This window comes from Thermobia domestica, chromosome 3, assembly GCF_964235325.1.
Source record: "Thermobia domestica chromosome 3, izTheDome1.hap1.1, whole genome shotgun sequence".
NCBI lineage: Eukaryota > Metazoa > Arthropoda > Insecta > Zygentoma > Lepismatidae > Thermobia > Thermobia domestica.
The window spans coordinates 156,267,344-156,288,650 of NC_137456.1; the positions used below are offsets into that span (position 1 = coordinate 156,267,344).

A 21,307-nucleotide genomic window follows, 5' to 3' on the forward strand; every position below is an offset into this window, starting at 1 on the left:
AAATAATAATTCTTGCAACACATAATTGCTGCACATATCCTAAAATATGCCGCAACCAGAAATTTAACAGAGCGAGGTGGGTTGCATGCAATCCAAGGGGTAAGAACTCATCAATACGCTTTCTGTTATTACCGTATGATGTAACACTGGAGATAGATGTTTAGGTGATGACGATGTCATGACTGTTTACTTGCCGGTCTTACTCGACTTTTGACAGAATATCATGTACTTTTCTTGTGACTGGTCACCCATTCGGGAAGCATCGTGGAAAACGAAATTTCCACAACAAAAGCGACTGTTTTACTGACTTTTGTCTCTGTTTCTTGTTTGAAATGTCTAAATATGTGCAGCATATTAAAAACAAACCTATAGGAAGTCAGGATGGCCATTGGTAGGGGTTTACATCCGGTTTCAAGAGTCGAACGTTTGATCCCAAGTCATGTGAGTTCGTGATATACTACTTAGAGGGGGAGAGAGAGAGAGAGGACAGAGAGAGGACGAAGAGAGATTTCAATTTGAGGACAGAGAGACATACATTCACGTATGCAAATTTAGAGTTGGAGAAATAAATGATCGGACAGCATCCATATTCTGAGCAAAATTGTGATTTTTTGAATCATAATAAGAATCATAGGTTCTTAGTGGCTCAAAACCTGTGCGTATCACACCCGAAGTTGTCGAATTAATTTGGAGAACTCTTTTTTTTTCTTTTTTCTTTTTGAAGCATCAGGTGATTGTGCAGTGACAGAGAAAGATCTTAACATGTGGAGAATAAAGAATTAAACAATTCACAGCTTTCGGAGATGGGTTGCGAACCAAGAACTTCTCGGTTATGAAGTCATGACTATAACTTCCTACCCACTGCTACTAAAACTTACCAAAACAAGAACTAAAAATAGGCGAATAAAATAACCAAAATAGGCACAACGTACATCAAAAGAGAAAGGAAATTAATCATTAAAGAATACTCGTTTCTTTGAGTAGTTTGTAAGTTAATAAGTCAAGGCAAATTTATCTCCGAATAAAACGAGTATATTACGTTATAGCAGCAATGAATTGAACAATGGCTGCTTTTTACAATTTGCAGCTTTACCGAAATAAAATTGTAAAATGTAGCGCAGTTCTGTGGAAAGTTCACTTATCTTCATACCAAAATATCTTACGTCTAATTATAGACGTTCCAATACATTGCACATCTACTAGCTCAACTATCAGTTGTTAAATAGTGTTAGGTCGGATCCATTGCGACTGATATGCCTTGCGATTTGGGACACTAACTCCATCTGATGCACAAAAGGATAACTACATTTTAGACTATACGATATTTTGTTGCAGTTTTCACTAAAGTAATGAGTTATTCTGAATAAAGGCTGTTACTTACTATAAAAAAATAAATATTCCAATAATTTGATACATTTCTTCACACATGTTTCGTAAGAAGGCCTATTTTATAGGACTTTTGTGTTATCTTTAATTTAGGTATCTCCTTAACCTACTGGATAACGAAAAAATGAAAAAATGTAGAAGAAATATGAGCAACTTCAAAACAAGATTAACAAACAGAAAATAAAAACCTTATAAGGTTAACGACTTCAAAAAAGATACTAAAAGGCAAAAAATAATAAAAGCCCTGTAAAGCAGACAATAATAATAATAATAATAATAATAATAATAATAATAATAATAATAATAATAATAATAATAATAATAATAATAATAATAATAATAAAGCGCTTGAAAGCAGAAAATAATTTAATATTCTTATCCATAAAAAGTTTAAGTCGTGCCAAGGCAAACATATTAATGACAAAATTACAATCGAAATAATTTTATGTTTGGCAATAATTTGTTGGACTTGGCACGACTTTAAAAATGTTTTACAGATAATAATAAAACATTATTTTTCTGCTTGAAACGCATTATTATTATTACCGTCAGCTTGTAAGTGCTTTATTATTTTTTTCTTGCTTTTTAGTGCTTTTTTAAAGTCGATTCATATTTTTTTTAACAAAAACGGTTTTATTATATTACTTTCCCTAAATCGTACAAAAAATAAAAGATAATACTACCTAGATAAACGTTAATTCCTTAATTCTGTAGAAAGAACAATATTCTGTCCAGCAATTGTTCACCATTGTTAATTACATATATAATGGAATATATTATAGCTAAATTTGCCTCAAAACTCTTTGACACCATAATTGACCTGAAGGGGTATATTGTTGACATTGGGTGAACATATCAGCAAAATGATCAATTTCACCAAATAGTATTTAATAAGTACTAAATGACTATGAGAAGGAATTTGTTATTACTCTTCGATGCTCATAATATTAAAAATAAGTAAATAAATAAATAAATATATATGAGCGGTGGGTCTGACTAGCAAATTCATATTTTCTAAATATACTATCCAGAGGTTCAGAGAAAAGAACAGCTTGCATCCAACTCCTGCATTATTAGGTCACTAGCTCTACTTGCATCTTAGAAAATCAACCTAGAGCTTTTCTTCTTGAGAAACACATTTGTTGTATATGTTTTGTTATAATATATTCATAAGAAGTGCTTGTGGCTATTGAATATTTTCAGATAAATATATACACAATATCAGAAACACAGTTGCAAAATAGTGGGTGATTCCTTAGGTTCTTGTTGGCCCAAGTTTCTTTATTAGATTCAGTTCTTGGGACTCACGGTCGAAAAAGTGTAACAGCTTTTTCAGGCCAGCTATTCTGAGTGAGGTTTTTCCTGAGTTTGCTTCATTCACACCAGGCAAATGTCGGAATGGTTTCTAACACATAAGCCTCAGGTCACTTTCTTCCTTTCCCTTTACTTGTGCTCTCCGAGGGACGTCATCCTTTATATATGACAGGCTTAGGGTGATAGATGCCAGTAATGACCAGAAATATGTAATAAAAAAATAAAATCGGTTCCGTTCTTCGGTTCTTGCTAATACCTTGGCAAGTTATAGACATACAATTATGAATTTTGAGTTAATGAAACGTGGAGTATTAGTAAAGGAAGTATTACAATTATGGTGTCGCCTGAAATGGCGTCTGGTGCCATATCGAGTGCTGCCGTACACTTCTTTGTTATGAGTTTGTTTTATCTAGCCAAACTTCCACCAGTTCACTTGGTTGGCCTTTAAAGTATTTTCTGCTACCACTCACGTGAACGTTTTAATCCTATACACGTCTTAATAGTTTTGTCGTGTAGGGGACGTTAGTTGTCAGCCAGCTCATCAAATGAAATTATTGTTGTTTGGCAGATAGTTGAAGATGCATAGATGTCATACGTGAATAAGCGTGTTACAGTGAATTGTGAGTGGTGTGGTGCTTTGCAGTATTTCTAATATGTGTTGTAGTTGTTTATTGTTGCAAAATGGAAGTTATATTTCAATATGTATACTTTGGTTTTTAAGTAGTCCCATCTGTTATATTAAATGAAACACTGAAACAAGATAAACCGTTGCATGATGATGCGTTTGAAATAATTGTCAATGTGTATACAATATCTTCTTTAAGGAGGAGTTTAATACTGCTCGAAATAATAAGCAATTTTTGTAGATAAGTCGTATCATGGATAGATCGGTTAAAGTTACGAATGTTTTGAAAAGGATAGTACATAAGGCTCTCGCGAAGAAAGACAAAACTGAAGAACATATATTTGCCGGGCAAACTTTAGAGTAAAGATGGATGAATTGAAAAACTATAAAATCTATTATAGATGATTTTGATAAAAGTATCATTACGCGAACAGTTTCCCTAAGGTAACCAAGAAAGTTCTGTCGCTTTTTGTGGAGGTCTGTGTTCTATTGGCCCTCACACCGTAAGTTGAATGCTAATGGAGATAAGGCGATGGTCAGATGTTGGTGTTAGTATATCCAACATACTACCTGGTTCTGGCAGTTCAGTTTCACCGTGAACCTGCGTAAGGACAGAGTGAACATGGGCCTCCACAGAGCGTCATAAGGGCATGTATTCTGTACGCGTTCAAACTAGGGTCAAACGCCGCTGCAGCAGGGCGAAATATATGCCAGGCCTTTGGTGAGGGTGTCGTGACTACGCGGACAGTGCAACGGTGGCTTAAGAAGTTTAAGGACGTGGCGAAACACTCGAAAACGCACCACGTGCCGAAAGATCAACACATGTACAAAATGAAGATCTTTAGGCAGCAATTGAGGGGAACATTGGCCAAACGTATGAGAAACTGGGACTACAATTCAGTGTGACTGGAGAACCATTCGCAGCACCTCCATCAACTTGGGAAGCACTACAATTTGGGTCGATGGGTCCCACATGATTTGACTTCGGATCAGAGGGCGAACAGACATCTATGTTTCTTTGCTGTCTCATCTGAGGTAGGGGCCATTTCTGGACAGGATGTTGACATGTGATGAGAAGTGGGTCCTGAACGAAGCTCTACCGTACCGTCATCATTGGTTAGTATCCCATGAACCAGTTCTAAAACATCCGAAACCAGCACTGAACCAAAAGGAGGTCCTCCTATATGTTTGGTGAACTGTTCGCGGCATCGTGCATCTGGAACTACTACCAGCTAGTCAGAGCATCTGTGTATTGTCAGCTGTTGAATCGTGCACAAGAAAAACTCAAAACTCTGGAGCCAGCACTTCTGAATCGCAAAGGGTTCCTCTTGTTACTGGACAAAGCTAAGCCCCACATGGCTAGAATGACCGAGGACACCATTCTACGCCTTGGATGGAAAAAACTATTGGATCCGCCATACTCCCCGAACATTGCACTGTGCGATTATCACCTGTTCCATTCCTTGGACAATCACGTTAAAGAACGCAGTTCAAATCTCTAGTAGAGGTGAAAAATACACTTGATATGTACTTCTCTTCACAGCCCACCAAGTTCTACCACAATGGAATCCATGGCCTTCCAGAACGTTGGCAGAAAGTCGTCGATGCTGATGGTGACTACTTTTGATCTTCCAGGTACGTCTTAAGTGACATATCGATGTTCGGAGGTGGTGTGTGATAAAGCGACAGAACTTTCTTCGTTACATTTATATATGAAGGGAGCTATTCCAAGCATGCCAGATATTTTTGAATATGTTAAGCCTCTAATTGCATTCTCTAATTCGCTATGGAACTTCAGGCAGGAAATGAAGACGATCCAATTTGTATACAGGAAAAATGATTCTAGAGGAAAACACATAGTATAGAAACGGGATATTATGGTTAATAGCAATGAGTTTCTAGGAATCATGAAAAGCGAAAGAACAAGTGGCTTAAATATTGTTTACCTGGATGAAACTTAGATTAATGCGCGCCATACAAAAAATAAAGTCTGAGCGCCCAAAGGGGAGTCAGTTCCTTTGAAACTTCCTTCAGGTAGAGGTGAAAGAATAATTGTCGTCCACGCAGGAATGTCAACAAGATTTGTCAAAAATGCTCTTTTAGTACTCCGATCAAGATCGAGGCAACATTATCATGAAGAAATGAACCAAATATTCCGAAACATTCGGTCATAGTAATGGATAATGCGTCTATTCATTCACGTCAAATAAACAAAGCATCAAGCACCGAATTCGAAAAGTAAGACATCTGAGACACAAACGTGATTACAAGAGAGCAATGTTAATTTCGATAATACGGTGCTCAGATAAACACTTTATGAATTGATTATTGAATACTAGGAGCGCAGTGGGGAATACGAAACATATATTTTAGCTAACGCTTTAATGGACGCACTGCTATTGACTTACCACATTACCATTGTAATTTTAATCCAATGGAGCTGATATGAGCTCAATTTAAGAGTTATGTGTGAAAATGTAACACAGCATTTAAAAATTCTGCTGTTGAAACGCTTCTGTCCGAGGGTGTAAGTTCAGTAATCCCTGAAGACTGGAACAAGGCTATAGAACGTATGAAACGCGAAGAAAAATTTTACTGGAAAAGAACACACTACTGGATAAAGTAGCTGATCGTTTAGTGATTAACTTGTAATCTGATTGAGAAAATAGTCAATTCGACGACGAAGTGAAAGCATGCTTTTTAGGCGATGACCTTGGAATTTGACCTTTGCTTCCCTAAAGATAAGTGAAAACACACACTCTGCAACTGTAATTTTATGTCCTTCCGAACAAATTTCCAGTACCGGTATTCTCTCAAATTTTTATATGTGGAGTTGATTGTATACCTTATAATGAAAATCTTGCATGTGGTTTCATTAAAAAGAAAAAAAATATTTCGGCAATAGTACGGTTTTTCCGCACTTATTTATTGTCTTACATCTAACATTTAGATTCGTTTGTTGGTACAATAAACTATGATGATGCGATTCGTGGTATGAGAATGTGACATTCGAACAATAACTTCCCAGAAAATTTTGTTTACATTTCATATTACAATTCGGACTTGAGAATTGAGCGTATTGTAACTTTTAACATACCTGTGGCGTGGCAACACCGCGTAGCAGACAGATCCATCCTTTAGACAGGAAACGTGTCAAGATAAAACAAATGTACTCCAATAAAATAGAAAGATGTATAAAAGAGGGTAGTATGTACAATGCTACTGGGTGACAGATTCCTCTAAACGGTGTCAAACCATATTTTGGAGACATATTGGTAATAATAAAGAAAATATTTGGTCAGTAGCGTGCGATGGCTCTAACAGCTATTAAAGTAGTCGAATATTTTGTAGGAAAGCGGAGGAGGCTAGAAGTCACAGCATTTATATGTAAACAAATACGTTTGTACATTGAACGATTTCCGCTTTCAATTTAATAAGTTTAACACTAACCTGTCCTTTTAATAAATTTGGTTGTAGATTTTATCAATAGCAGGAGAGAATATTATTAGCAAACAAGTTGCTTCTTTCACTGTAACAGTTTTCCCCGGGAGATAGTTCTAAACCTGCAACTTGTCATGCCAGTACTAGAACTATTTTCTTCTAGGGTTATGGAAACAGAAAACATTTTTGATGTTTGCTCGCTCTGTAGCAAAATTCGAACCGTAAAATCAAACTTGCTTGAGTTCTCATTCAATCAAAACCTACAAACATTAACTAATGGTTGAAGGAATCATAAAACCTTCTATCAAGTTAGGTAAGTTATGTCATGTCTCCAACTTATGGTATACGCACAAAGGAAGTGGGTTTCCTTTTTTTCAGACTGTCTGCGTCGACCGCGACCTTAAAACTTGGAGAATAATTGCACATTTATAAATGAAACAGAATACAGAGAAAGAAGGTTCAGACTTGCCGGCGTAGCGCTTCGAATCGACGCCGACAAATTTGCCGAAATGAGTTTTAAATTCTTGTTTGCTGGTTGTTGATGCTGATTGTGTGTGCGCTCTGATATAGAATGCACTATGAGGCCCTAATTAAAGATATTGTTAATATGTATGCCGTGTGGGACAAGAGAAGCCATTACCATCACAACAAATCGTCGACAGCGTCACAAACTGTCGTATCTCAGTTTTCTTAACTTTTCAGGAGAGCGATTTTTAGGCTTTTACACAACTTTGAACAGCCATAACGCAAAATCTATTTTACCGAAAGGAGTGAAAATTTATCAAGTTATAACGTAGATCATAAGAAATCATTGTAGAAAGTTTTATGAAATTTGTCTGTAAAACCTAGTGGAAAATGTGGCTGGAAAAAGATACTACAGTTTGTGACGATGATAATCCTCTCTTGTATGAAAGATACGAAGCATATTTTTTATGCTCAGAACTACATTAATTGATGAACAATCGGAATATATTGCTCTTTTATTGAAAAACTTCGTGTTTATTACACAAAATAATTTAACAAACGCTTCCTGAGATTCTTGAGGATAAAACGAAATTCCTGAGAACACACAAGGAATACAAAATTAAGAGCGTACTAACCATATAATAAAATAACGCTATCAAGTTATTGTCATAATATAAATTATTGCAAAATAATTGCAAATTACATGCTTTCATATCGCACTTGACAAGGATGACTAATGTGGTAAGTTTCTGTAAAATTGAACATGTTCAGGGTTTCGAATGATTGGAGTTGGGCCCAGACACAATTATAACAAATCCTCGTACTTCTCTGGAGATAATTTTTCGGAAGTCTGCAAAGTAGGAACTTCTATCTTGGTGGATTCAATCTGCGTTCTTTTCAGGGGAATAGTTCTGTAAGTGTCCTCCAAGTGACTTGTCTTAAACTGAATACAGTTTGGAGAGTCTTTGTGCACTTTCACTTCGCACATTTCCGCCCAATTGATTGGATATCCATTTTCGTCACGTATAACCGACAGAATACGAAGACATTGGGACAGAGATCTAAAGTCTCGTAAATAGCTTCTGTCAACACATTGAACGGTATATGGGTTATTTTTCATTGCCAGTTTAACAATCGGTCCAAGTTGCGAAGGTACATAAATACTGCCACAGTGCTTAATAAATGTGCTTATAGCACTGTGGACTGAATCTCCCTAATCTTGTCCATGCCGAGATTCAAAGAATCGGAGAGAGATTTCTCTGATCTTACGTGTTTGCACCGCATACCGCTTCATAGCAACCAACCTGAACTCCTACTAGGTCCATCCTGTATTTCTCTAACTCATTCGTTATGGATTTTAACGCGCCTGCCCTATAAAGACTTCTAATATTCCATGTTCCAAATCTCATGTCCATTTTCTTTTGCTGAGTTCGTGCCAAGTTATCAGTCCTGGTCCGAGGCTTCTGTGAATGTTTCTCAACAAGTGTCTTTTTCTTACAGGATGAGGTTGTTAGCCTCACCCAAACCCCCAAGCTGGAGGGCCACTCTTTGTCTGTCCGCGACTGCTTATTCAGTATCTTCGCAGCTAACCTCTATATCTTCTCCTCGATCCGCAACCTGAGGACGCCGCATGCCGTGTAAATATATACACATGGTGGACAAAAAATAGATATACACCCCTGCATTGATCAAGTATAACATTCTAGCTTATAAGTTTATTTGCTTCGGCTGTTTCGAGCTTCAGATATAAGTAAAAATACATTAAGAACAAGTAATAAAGAAACTAAGTCTACCTGATGGATAATAATAAGAAATGATATAAAAAGCAATGAGTTGATCAGTAAGGGACCGTATACCTACTTTTGGACCACCTTGTATACATAAACAAATTGCTTTGAATATAGACGTATCTGTCCAGTTGCGAAAGATTTGTTGCTCACAAACTGTCGTAACTAAAGATACGACTGCTTGTGAAAATGGTTTATATGCTTAATCTTGAGATACAACACAGTGACGTCATCACTACCATCAAAATAACGCATATTACAGATGTGTCGTTTTGTGAAATTGTAGAAGTCAGTGTATGCAACTACATAGCAAAATAACTCAAATTTCGATTATTTTTTTTTAAGATACGGCACTTTGTGAGTCTGTCGACGAAATATGTGACTGTTGCAATACTAGAAAGAGATAAGTGAGGAATTAAAGGGAGAAATTGAATAAATGTTCATTGCAATTTACTGTTATTATTATGTTTATAATTCTTGTTGTTATAGTTTTCCTTCTACTCCATTATAATTCAGAGGGTTGTTTGAAAATATATTACATAAATATCTCTCTAATTTTAGATGCATTATAGGACATAATTGATACAAAAACCAGTTGCTTTTTTCTGAATTTAATTCGGCACTATCAAGAAGGGAAACCCCTCGTCTAACGACCAAGTCATCTTTCGTATAACTAACAGGTTTTAGCCTACCATGGGAAACGCGTTCTTTAGTTTAATAAACACACAAACCCGAGCGGATAGTTGGTTCCAATAATCAGAAGCAGGTTTTCTGTTGTTGTTTTTTTAATGTACGTACTCTTAGATGTGACAATTTGCACCCTCATAGTACTGCATAAGAAGCATTGTAATTAATCCTTATAAAACGAAAATCCTAAGTGAATTACTAACATTTATGGAGCTTTCTATTTTAGGGATATATCAATATAATCATGATTCTATTATTACCTAACATATTAAAACAAATAATTCAAAATTATCGAAAATTACTTTCCTTCTGTAAAATAAACTTTGACTTCTATATCACAGACGAAATAGTACATCTCTGCAACAAGTTCATGCTCAACGAACATTATGTGTATGGCTGGAAGTACGAATTCAGGGAGTCGCGTGGGTCCCGCAGAGGGGTTTGAGACAACTAGTATAGCCACCCTCTCACCTGCACATAATAAACGTAGATCATCTATACAAGGTTTACAAATAGAAATGCATAATAATAGTACATTTTTGATTTATAAGTTCTATATTATGTTGCACTGTCTAGGTATCCCCTGCTAAATATACGATTTACTAAAATAAATATTAAAATATTAAAATTGCAAAATACTCACTTTAGCCAAACAGGGACTTCATACACAGCCGTATCCATCGCTGTATAACCCTTCCAAATTAACTATTCTACTCAAGCTCTCCACGGAAAGTAGTAGAGATCGAAATTGATTGTGACAAAACCAAGATAACTTGTTTTGTAGACTTTGAAGATTAAATTTTGTTCAATATCGGGATTTTGAAAACCATCATTACGGTGTTATTGAAGTTAGACTGTCTCGATTTCAATGAAAAATTTCATGGGCGCAACTTGTACCGAAAACATGTCTGTAGGCATCCTTGTCGTTACGTCTTCTTGAGATAAACACTGATATCATTTTGTCGCGAGCTGCGAGGTAAAACGGGATTCACTCTCTTATTTTAAACACGCATATTTACATCCTACTCCCGATAGACCGTTCACCCTATATCATACAGCTCTACAGCAACTTCCTCATTCTTACAGTTAGAGTACTGATCGAACATTCGCTTCACTACGAAGCCTATTCTGCCACATTGCTTGTACTCCTTTCCATTACTGACCATTCAAGCAATAAAGGGGTTCGCGTAGCGAAAAAGAGGAGGAATCGTGCTTCATCTAAAAAAAATTCTTGAAAAAAGAAATTGCTACGCACAACTATTATCTGTCCAGCCTTACCTCTAAATGAAGATAAACAACAATATCGGTGTTCTTCCGCTGTTCAACAATATGATTGGCTAGTGACGCATCGCTCTCACTTTCACATGGGAAAGAGCAAATTAAACACGTCGATATTAATAATCTTTGTCGTGCGGATTACTTGTAACAGAAGAAATAGAATATCTACGCAGTTGAATTGGAGCCATAATAGCTACACATGCTTAAATCTAATATTTATGTTGTTTCATTAAGCATACTCGATTGTAAAATTATCAGATAATCTGTATTATAGTTTTACCATTTATAATAATATCACAGTTTTGTATGGTTGTTTCATAGTAAAAGTAATAATTAAAAGCGGAGAACTACGAGTATTTTGCAGATAGTTGTTTCATAAGAAAATTAATAATTAATAGTGGTGAACTATTTTGCGGAAGAATACAAGCGTTGATAGGCCAATAGGAAATCATCGTGCTTTAGTTATACGTGGTTTCCTTTATCGTAGTTTGGAGGTAACGCGGAAGAGATAATACACCACGTCTGAGAAAACAAAATGCTTATTAAATCACTGCTTCAATTGTTTGGATTGATTTAATGCCATTACATTTGACGTAAAATAACCGTAATTAGTATTAAAAAAAAGAGCGTCTTGCAGGCTACTTTCGGAATTACGAAGCGTTGTATTCAGCTGTGCATTTCCAACGATGCCAAAGATTTCTAGCATCACCTCTAGTATCGACATGTTTCTCACAAAAGAAATGTGCATGTTCAAATTCTAGTCTTCGCGATTTTTATATTTTCTTGTCTAGTACCGAAAAAATCACCGTCTGTGTAGATGGCTCACAACTCACAGTTTCTGAAAGATTCATGAGACTTTAGTAGTTATTTTGTATTTTATTTTGTGTCATTCCAGATACAAAGAAGTCTTCCACCAACATACTTGGTTCACAACTAGAACAATAGATGAAGAAGATAAAGGTTTTACTACTTCCAACATAACAATGGAACCAGTAAGCAAAGAGGACACCTGAGGAAACAGGTTAGATATTTAGAGTGTATACTGTAATCAAAGTGTAGTAAAATAATATTTTATTTGAATAATTGTAAATAGTACTAAACTTTAAATTTACACAAGAAATGCAGAATTTTGTCGTATTAATTGATAAATAGCTTTCTGCATGCGTTATAGATTGTAGGGTTTATTTGTATTTGTTCCATAATAAATGTATTTTAAGTAGTGTGTCTTAGTATTTGACTGTTGAACCATTTGAAGGAAGATACACAGTGCATCTGTATCTTCTCTACTCTTAAACTACATTTTGCTTTATTTCCATGTTATACAAACTAGTATGCCACCAAGTTTAAATGCATATACCATTACGAGTACAACGTATGAGTCCTAAACGATATTAGGTTAATCCTTTTCCTAGGTAATACAGTTTTGTAGATTTTGATATATACGAGGATAAGTCTAGTGCAGTTGTTACCAATCTTGTTTACTTTAGTTACATGGACGCCTGCAGGGTTTTTCTCCAAGTAGAGGGCAAAATATCGATTCCAAGATAGCTATATATCGATTACAAGGGAGCAAAACCTTGACAAGCAAGTACATTCCGAACACAAACACACGCACACACACACACCTTGATGCAAGCGTGCAAACAATACATCATACACATATAAACAGTTATTTACGTACGTACAATTTGGAACTCAACCATCAACTTGGAGTGCGGAATAATTATATCGAAGATTTAAGTAGACAAAAATAATGTAGGAATTTTATACACTTTTGTACACTTTTTTAAAAAATGTTTACATACACCTGTATTTCGAGAAAATTGTACGAACTTACAGATTCTACCATAAGCAATCCATTAAGTTGGAGTGCCAATTAGCAATATATATAACATACAATTAGCGTATATGATTGTATATGTGCCGTAAAATTTTGTACACCTTCCGTAGAGTTTTGTACACCATTCAAATAATTTTGTGCACCTCTGTGTTTCCAGAAAATTAGCTGCAATATTTCGAACTCAGCCATAAAGTTGGAGTGCAGAACCTTCATATTGAAGTTCTAAGTAGACAAAATTAATCTACGAATTTTGTACACTTTTATACACCTTTTAAATAATTTTGTACACAAATGTGTTTCGAGAAAACTAGCCTTAAACTTACGGATTCAACCATAAGCAAACCATTAATTTGGAGCGCTGATTAGCAATATCAGACAAATAATTAGCGGATATGAATAAACATGTGGCGTAGAATTTTGTAGACCATTCAAATGATTTTGTACAGTCTTGTGTTTCGAGAATATTAACTCCAAAATTTCGAACTCAACCATCAACTTGGAGTGCGGAATCATCATATCGAAGACTTAAGTAGACAAATGTAATATATGAATTTAGTAGCCTACTGTTTTGCACAACTTTTAAAATAAATTGTACATCCCTATATTTCGAGAAAATTTGCCTTAAACTTACGCAGTCTACCATGAACAAACCATCAACTTACGTGTCTGATATTGGCCCTCCATCTCTCCTAAATTACACCAAACGTTGCCCATCGGAAGTGCATTGTTAGTGCACATTAGTGCACTAAGAACTAATGTTAATTCTATCAAAGTTTACGAGTTATTGAAGATTGTTGGTGGTGGTCTAATTTCATATGAAGTTTGCTCGCCACCCGTCTTTATGCAGAGAGATTTTCACCAAACTTATCACATCATTAGTGCATTCTTAGTGCACCAAAAAAGAGCACTAAGCACTAACGTTAGTAGGGGAGACCATATTGGCTACTTAAGCGAAATTTTCAGTTTAAACTTTTGTCAACAAGATAGCTTTTAGAATAACTGAATTATATGTACCTTTTTAGAAACGTTGTTTATTTCTTAATAAAAATGTATACAATCATTTTAAGATGCTACAAAAGAAAGACATAAAAAACAGTTTTGAATGAAAACGTACAAAAATTACAGATATTAGCCACCTTTTACAGTAACTGGCCTTGCCAAATTCAGTTATTAGCCATGTGGTCTATTGCATTTTTCCATGCAACATTTGCATAAGTTACATTTTTGTAGACCACAGTTGCACACATTATATTCTTATATGCCGTATTACGATAATACACGTTATTATAAGCATGGAAGTAACCAATTTGCAACTAATTATACCATAACTTAAAGTATTTTCTTTCCACAGAAGGTTTATATTAAACTAAATTAACAAAACGTGGCAAATGTTTATGTTATTGATTATTATTATTAATAGATTTATAATTACATATAGTGAAAATAAGGTTAGCTTTCGAACAAATGCAAATTGGCAATTCTTTTAGGGAAATAATTATTACTCAGATATTCTATGACCTAGGCGTAGACTACATGTTTTTATTTGAAGTGGAGACAAGATCTGGAAGGTCTTTCACATCATCTGAGTCTTCCTCCATATTATCTGAACTATTTGTTTTTCTGCTAATAATTCTGGCATAGAAATGCATCACCATCACTTGGATCAGGAATATGAATACGATGAGCTTTGGGAATGCACACTATGTGGTAATCCCTTAGATACTAATCATAGTTAGTCGTGTCGTCAGTGTCATTTACATTAAATTTACATTTATAATATTATGTTATAACGTTATGAACAGTTTGTCTACTTAAAAATAAGCTGCTTTTAGGAGTCGTTTGAGTTTTCCTGTCATTTTCACTTTTTCTCAACCGGACCCTTTATATTTCTTCCTTCCTTCTCCGATTGTTTTTTTTTTTTTTCTTTTTAGTAAATCGTTTCTTCTCAAGCAATAGTTGATATTGTTTAGATGTAACAGCATAAGGAAGTCTTTCAAGGTCTTTGTTTCCTTTTCTTTTGCGAGTCTCAGGCCACTGAAGGATATATCTGAAGTAGAAGTTGGCATCTATTAGTTGAACACGATGATGTAGAACTTTGAACTGATTTACCACTTGTAGAAGCCATATTTACTTTGTTAATATTTTGCTGTACCGAGTTATTACAACTCTCATCTACATCTGAATTATTTCCTACTTCCTCAGTTTCATTACATATGTTTCGCCGCTCATCCATGCCTGAAGTATCACTTAAAGAGCACGGGGTATAACGATCTGTAGAATAACTACGAGAAGCAAATGAATATGTTGTAAGTACTTCCATAGTGTGTTTAGTTTGTCACTTTTGTACTGCTGTATACCAATATATTTTGATGGGTCGAAACACCTCTACTTCAGTAGGCTGCAGAAGTCTGGTTGCTTTTGGATAGAACGCTAAAATCTCTATTAGCAACGGTGTATATAAAATACTTAGCTGAAAAATCAAGTGCGGTTTATGTCCATCAAGGAACAAAATTACGGGAAATTTTACATTATGTTGTACTAAAAAGCGTATTCGTTCTCTGCGTATTCGTAAAAAAAGCTTGAGCCCTCCTCCACTCATTGCCGCTTCGTGCTAAGTTCCAAGAAAGCGGAACTAATTCGGTCATCTCTTCTTGGATTCGTTTGTAGGGAGACACTATAAGAGGTGGACCTGAAGACCCACTATCAGAAAAAAAAGGTGAACAAGGTCGTGATTTTATTTTACTTGAGTATCCTTGTTCGTTAGAGTATACATTTTATCTCCTTTTTCAGGAAGAATATTGCCAGATGCTGGGTATACCTGAAAACTGTTTCAACACCGTTCCAGGTTCTGCACATATTGATATATGTATTTGAACCATTTTCATATGTTATCCTCACTTACACTCGCGCTCGCTGATGTGACGCCGTCACTTGTTCATTCTTTTATTTTTTGGGTGGAAACTCTGTAAAACATTAAATTTAACGATAATTATGTGATAGATACACTCATGTCCAAAATGATTCTCGCATATCTATAACAGGCTTGTTGTGCGAATATAATTGTATAATGATATCGCAGAGTACTTTTAACACTGTTACTATGTGTATAATCGGCAGAGACATGTATGTGGTAAATTTTATATCGAAAGAGCTGTAAATAACAACAATATAACGAAAAAAACTTTTCTTGTCCATTTAGCAACATTTTCATGTACTCATTCTAATTTTCGCATATATAGTTTTTTTCTATGAAATTTAGCACAAATATACATTTGCCGATTATACACATAGTAACAGTATTAGAAATCCCTTGCGATATCATTATCCAATTATATTCACATAACAAGACCGTTATAGATATGCGACAATCATTTTGGACATGAGTCTACCTATGTTACAAATAAACATAATATTACCTTCGAAATCATGTGGCGAAAACATAGGACATTATTAAATGATAAATATATTTTCGTCTATGAAAATAATAATTAGGAAAACAATATAGATCTTTTATTTATCTATTTTTCAAACAAAAATATAGTATTATACAACATTTTAAACTTCATGGCGAAATGTTAGAATCTGTAGCTTACTTATACTCACGAAATCAACTGCTGGCCTTATTTACAGTATATCATTGTGACTGAAGAACTTTGAGACAGAAGCACTACAATCCAAAATCACGATGCACTAATGATTGCACTAGAATAGATCGTTTGTGCTTTTAATGTTGTCGAAAATTTGAGGCAACGAATAATCTCTTATGAATTTTTTATGGGAGTTTTGTGACGTAATTGGCCATAACTATACTAATAATGAAGCATTGACGAAACTATGAGTATTTCTAGAAGCACTAATGATACACTAACGAACGGCACTATCTTTTTATTTAGCGCTTGAAGTGGGGGCATGCTCACGCTGATCCCCAAAGATTTCTTACTTGTAGCACCTACACTAATGATGCACTAACTTTAGGACTTAGTCCACTAAGAAGCACTACCGAAGCACTAAGGAATAGCAGTATTTTTTGTTAGTGCTTGAAGTGGGGGCTCCTAGTTTACGCTGGCCCCCAAAGAGTTCTTGATTGTAGCAACTACACTTATAAAGCACTAACGTTAGTTGTTGGTGCACTAAGAAACAGTATCGATTCACTAATTTTTTCGTTAGTGCTTGAAGTGACTGCTGCGGCGTGAATTTGGCCCCCAAAAGGTTTTCACTTGTATCACCTACACTAACTAAACGCTAACGGCATCCATGAACTTGACCGTACACATGAAGCACTAACGATAAATTTAGTGTCAATCGTTAGTGCATCACTAGTGATTCTTAGTGCATCAACGAATAACGTTAGTGCTCCATTAGTGTAGGTGCAACAAATAAAAAACTTTCGGGAGGCCAAGTTCACGCTTCCCCAAAAACGTCAAGTACTAATGAAAATATAGTGCCATTCGTAAGTTCATTGTTAGTGCTTCTTAGTGCACCGACACCTAACCTTAGTTAGATTAATGTAGGTATTACAAATAAAAAAAAAACCTTTTGGGGCCAGCGTGAACTTGCTCCCCCACTTCAAGTACTAACGAAAAATTGGCGCCATTCGTTAGTGCTTCTACAAAACACTAAGAGTTTCGTTAGTGCTTCATTATTAGTGCAGTTATGGGCAATTACATGTCAGGAAACTCTCATAAGAAAATGTATGGTTACATTTTCATTGCGTCATATTTCCGCAAAATTCAAAAGCACTAATGGTCTCTTCTAGTGCAATCGTTACTGCATCGCCAGTGCTTCTTAGTGCAGCAAACCCTAACTTTAGTGCTTTATTATTTTAGTTGCAACAACTAAAATATCTTTGGGGATCAGAGTGAACTTGCCTCTCCACTTCAAGCAATAACGAAAAATTAGTGCCATTTGTTAGTGCATAACTAGCGCTTCTAGAAAACAGTAACAGTTTGTATGGAATTTGATATTTCTGAAATCGGCCCCCACCAAAAATCTTGAATAAACCCCAAATTATATCACTATCGTTAGTGTTTAGTACATTTAAGTACACTAACGACGCACTAACAACTCAAGCTAATCTCATGTTTCTACGTCAATTTGTATGTAATTTGATATTTCTTAAGTTGGACCCCCACCAATAATCGTGAATAAATCTCAAAATATGGTAACACTAACGTTAGTGCTTCTTGCGTTTTAGTTCACTAATAATGTACTAACGATGTGATAAATTTGATGAGAATTTGTCTGCACAAAGATGGGTGGGAGCTAACTTCAAATGAAGTTTTCTCCTACTTAAAATCTTCAATAACTCGTAAACTCTCATAGCACTAACTTTACTTCTTAGTGCACTAACGTGAAATTACGATGCACTAACGATGTGCGACGTTTGGTGTAATTTGGAAGAGGAAGGTGCCAACTGCACACATGTAAATTCATGGTTTGTTTATGGTACGTTGCGTAAATTTAAGGTCAATTTTCTCGAAACAACATTTTTTTTAAAGTTGTACAAAAATTGTACAAAAAATGTAGATTATTTTTGTCTACTTAAATCTTCGACATGAACACTTCGCACTAAAATTTGATGGTTGAGTTCGAAATTTTGGAGTTAATTTTTTAGAAACACGGGGGTGAAAAAAATATATTTGAATGGTGTACAAAATTCTACAGGACATGTGAAATCATATCCACTAATTATATGTCTGATATTAAAGTAAGTTCAAGTCCAATTCTCTCGAAATACAGGGGTGTACAAAACTTTTTAAAAGGTGTACAAAAGTGTACAAAATTCGTAGACTATTTTTGGATACTTAAATCTTCGATATAATGATTTCGCACTCCAAATTGATGGTTGAATTCGAAACTTTAGACCTACGTTTCTGGAAGCACAAGGATGTAGAAAATTATTTGAATGGTGCACAAAATTTTACTGAAAGTGTACAAAATTTTATGACGGCATACCCGCTAATTATATGACATATGTTGTTAATCGGCATCCGACTTGATGGTTTACTTGGGGTAGAATCTGTAAGTTTAAGAGCAATTTTCTGAAAATACAGGGGTGTACAATTTTTTCAAAAGAGGTTTACAAAAGTGTACAAAATTCGTAGATTATTTTTGGCTACTTAAATCTTCGATTTGATGATTCCGCACTCCATGTTGATGGTTGACTTCGAAACTTTGAACCTATTTTTCTGGAAGCAGAGGGGTATACAAAATTATTTGAATGGTGTACAAAATCTTACGGGAGGTGTACATAATTTTACGGGACATATATTATCATATCCTCTAATTATATGTCTGATATTGGCAATCGTCACTACAAGTTGATGCTTTGCTTGTTCTAGAATCCGTAAGTTTAAAGATATTTTGTTTCGAAATAAAGGGAGTACAAATTATTTAAAAGGTGTACAAGAGTGTACAAAATTCGTAGATTATTTTTGGCTACTTAAATCTTCGATATGAAGATTCGGCACTCCAACTTGATCGTTGAGTTCGAAACTTTGACGGTAATTTTCTCGAAACGCAGGGGTGTAGAAAATTATTTTAAAGGTGTACAAAATTGTACAAAATCCGTAGATTATTTTTAGTTACCTAAATCTCGGGTCTGGTGATTCCGCACTCAAACGCCAACTTGGAGTGCGGAATTTTGATCCCAATTTTCTTGAATCGCAGGGGTGTACAAAATTTTTTAAAAGGTACAAAATGTGTGCAAAATTATGAACATGTTTAATATGTGATTTGCCGATAACGCACTCCAGTTTGACGTACCTGTGGTAATACCTCAAAAAGTTGAGAATTGGGGAGACTGAAAAGAAGTAAAAAAAAAAGAAAAAGAAAAGAGATTCAATCAGTTTATATCTTCTAGTCGTATAATCACATTTTTACGATATTTTTTATGTTACTTAACTTGTCTATTTTTAAATGCGATAGAACTAATCGAATTTTACTCAAACCGATAATGATTCAGGTAAAAGAATTGTCCAAATCGTTCAAGGTATTTCGCTCGCGCAATGACTGTCAATTCTAAGAAATTCAGGCGCTCCTTGTAACTCACTCGGAGCTAAGTCTAGGATGGTTTTATCAGAACAACTCTGCTGTCATGGTCAACCATACCTTACTTCACCCATAAATCAAATTTCAATTACATTCAGCTAAGAACGAGTGAAAACCAAGATGTTTAAATTGTCCAACATGAATTTCTTGAACTTTCGTCTCTTCATTTAAAAACTTAGTTTTGTCAAAAAATATTTGTTTATAAATATTACTAATAGTCTAAAATAATTTGTTTTCTAAATATTTAAACTTGTATTCAATAAAGGAAGCTAAAAACATGTAAGTTGTTAGTATTTTGTTTCCTTTAGATGATATCTACCATTATTTGCAAATTTGTCTTTAAAATTTCATTAACTTGGAAGGCAATGTGCGTCCGGAAGATGTTGAATTTTCATAACATTTAAACTTATTTTCTGTAGTTCCAATGCATATTAATTTGAACTAAAACATTTGAGAAGACGCTAATTTACAAATGTTAAAAATATATTAAAAATTCGACTTGAAAAAACAATTTAGGATTGTTTTTCGGCTCACTTTAATGTGTGCCTTCTGCATCATAAAATACATACTGGTAACCTCAGTGGTAAACACAGTGACGTAACTTGTGGGGATAAAGTGGAGAACTATCCTCCCATTTAAGCTCCCCGACACTCGAGGGGGGCCACGATAAGATGGAACTTCCTTTCACCATATGATATAATCTGGATTCATTTTATCAAAGTATCTACTATTAGGACCCCAGGAATCTATATGTATAAAAATGAAAGTTACTATTTTTGTGACTTTATACCTCTTGAACCACCCGACCGATCTCGATCAATTTTCAACATAGATGAGGTTTGGGAATGGTCAAGGGCGCCAATCAGGGGGGCAAGGTGGGGCGCTTGTCCCCCTAAGAGGAAATTGTACTTGGGGATATCAAAAACCCAATAGAATTTTTACATTAGTTATAGCAAAATTTGAAACTATTTTTGAAACGTCGCTTATGCTTGCCCCTCCTTGAAAACCACAATATGGGCGCCCTTGGGCCTGGTATATCTTTTATCATTCCATTTTGACAGTGCAACTTGCGGGAGAGGGAGATATTTAAAAATGTTCAAAAACGAACTATATTAGTGTCAAATCCATAGTTTTCGGAATCGCTGAGACGAACAATGACACTTCCGATGCAGTTTAAATCCAAATTCAGCTATTTGTGCTCAAGATGAAACATTTTCTCCCCGTGCCAAGAACGCATGTTCTGCTAGTATATATTTCTTCATGTTTTGTCTCAAATATTGTCCCCTCAATACGATTTCTAAAAGAACTGAAAAAAAAATATAGAAATAAGTGCATTGAAGTAAGTTACCCGACACTGGGAGATATACATGACTTCTGGAAGTCCGAAGTCCTCTCATCTCTGAATACCGCGTACGTTAAACTCTACTAATAAAG

General features: G+C 35.2%; 1 protein-coding gene across 2 annotated transcripts in view; it reads left to right on the forward strand.

Annotated features, from left to right (window-relative positions):
• Positions 1 to 12,005, forward strand: part of LOC145681538 (uncharacterized) — a 265,950-nt gene extending 253,945 nt beyond the window's left edge. For both annotated transcript variants that reach the window (XR_014130804.1, XM_081753181.1), the window contains exon 2: positions 11,879 to 12,005. Coding sequence is in view for 1 of the 2 variants with exons in the window: in XM_081753181.1 (XP_081609307.1) it covers positions 11,879 to 11,928 (50 nt within the window). In the remaining variant the exon portion in view is untranslated. The remainder of the gene's footprint in view (positions 1 to 11,878) is intronic.
• The last annotated feature ends 9,302 nt before the right edge of the window (positions 12,006 to 21,307 follow it).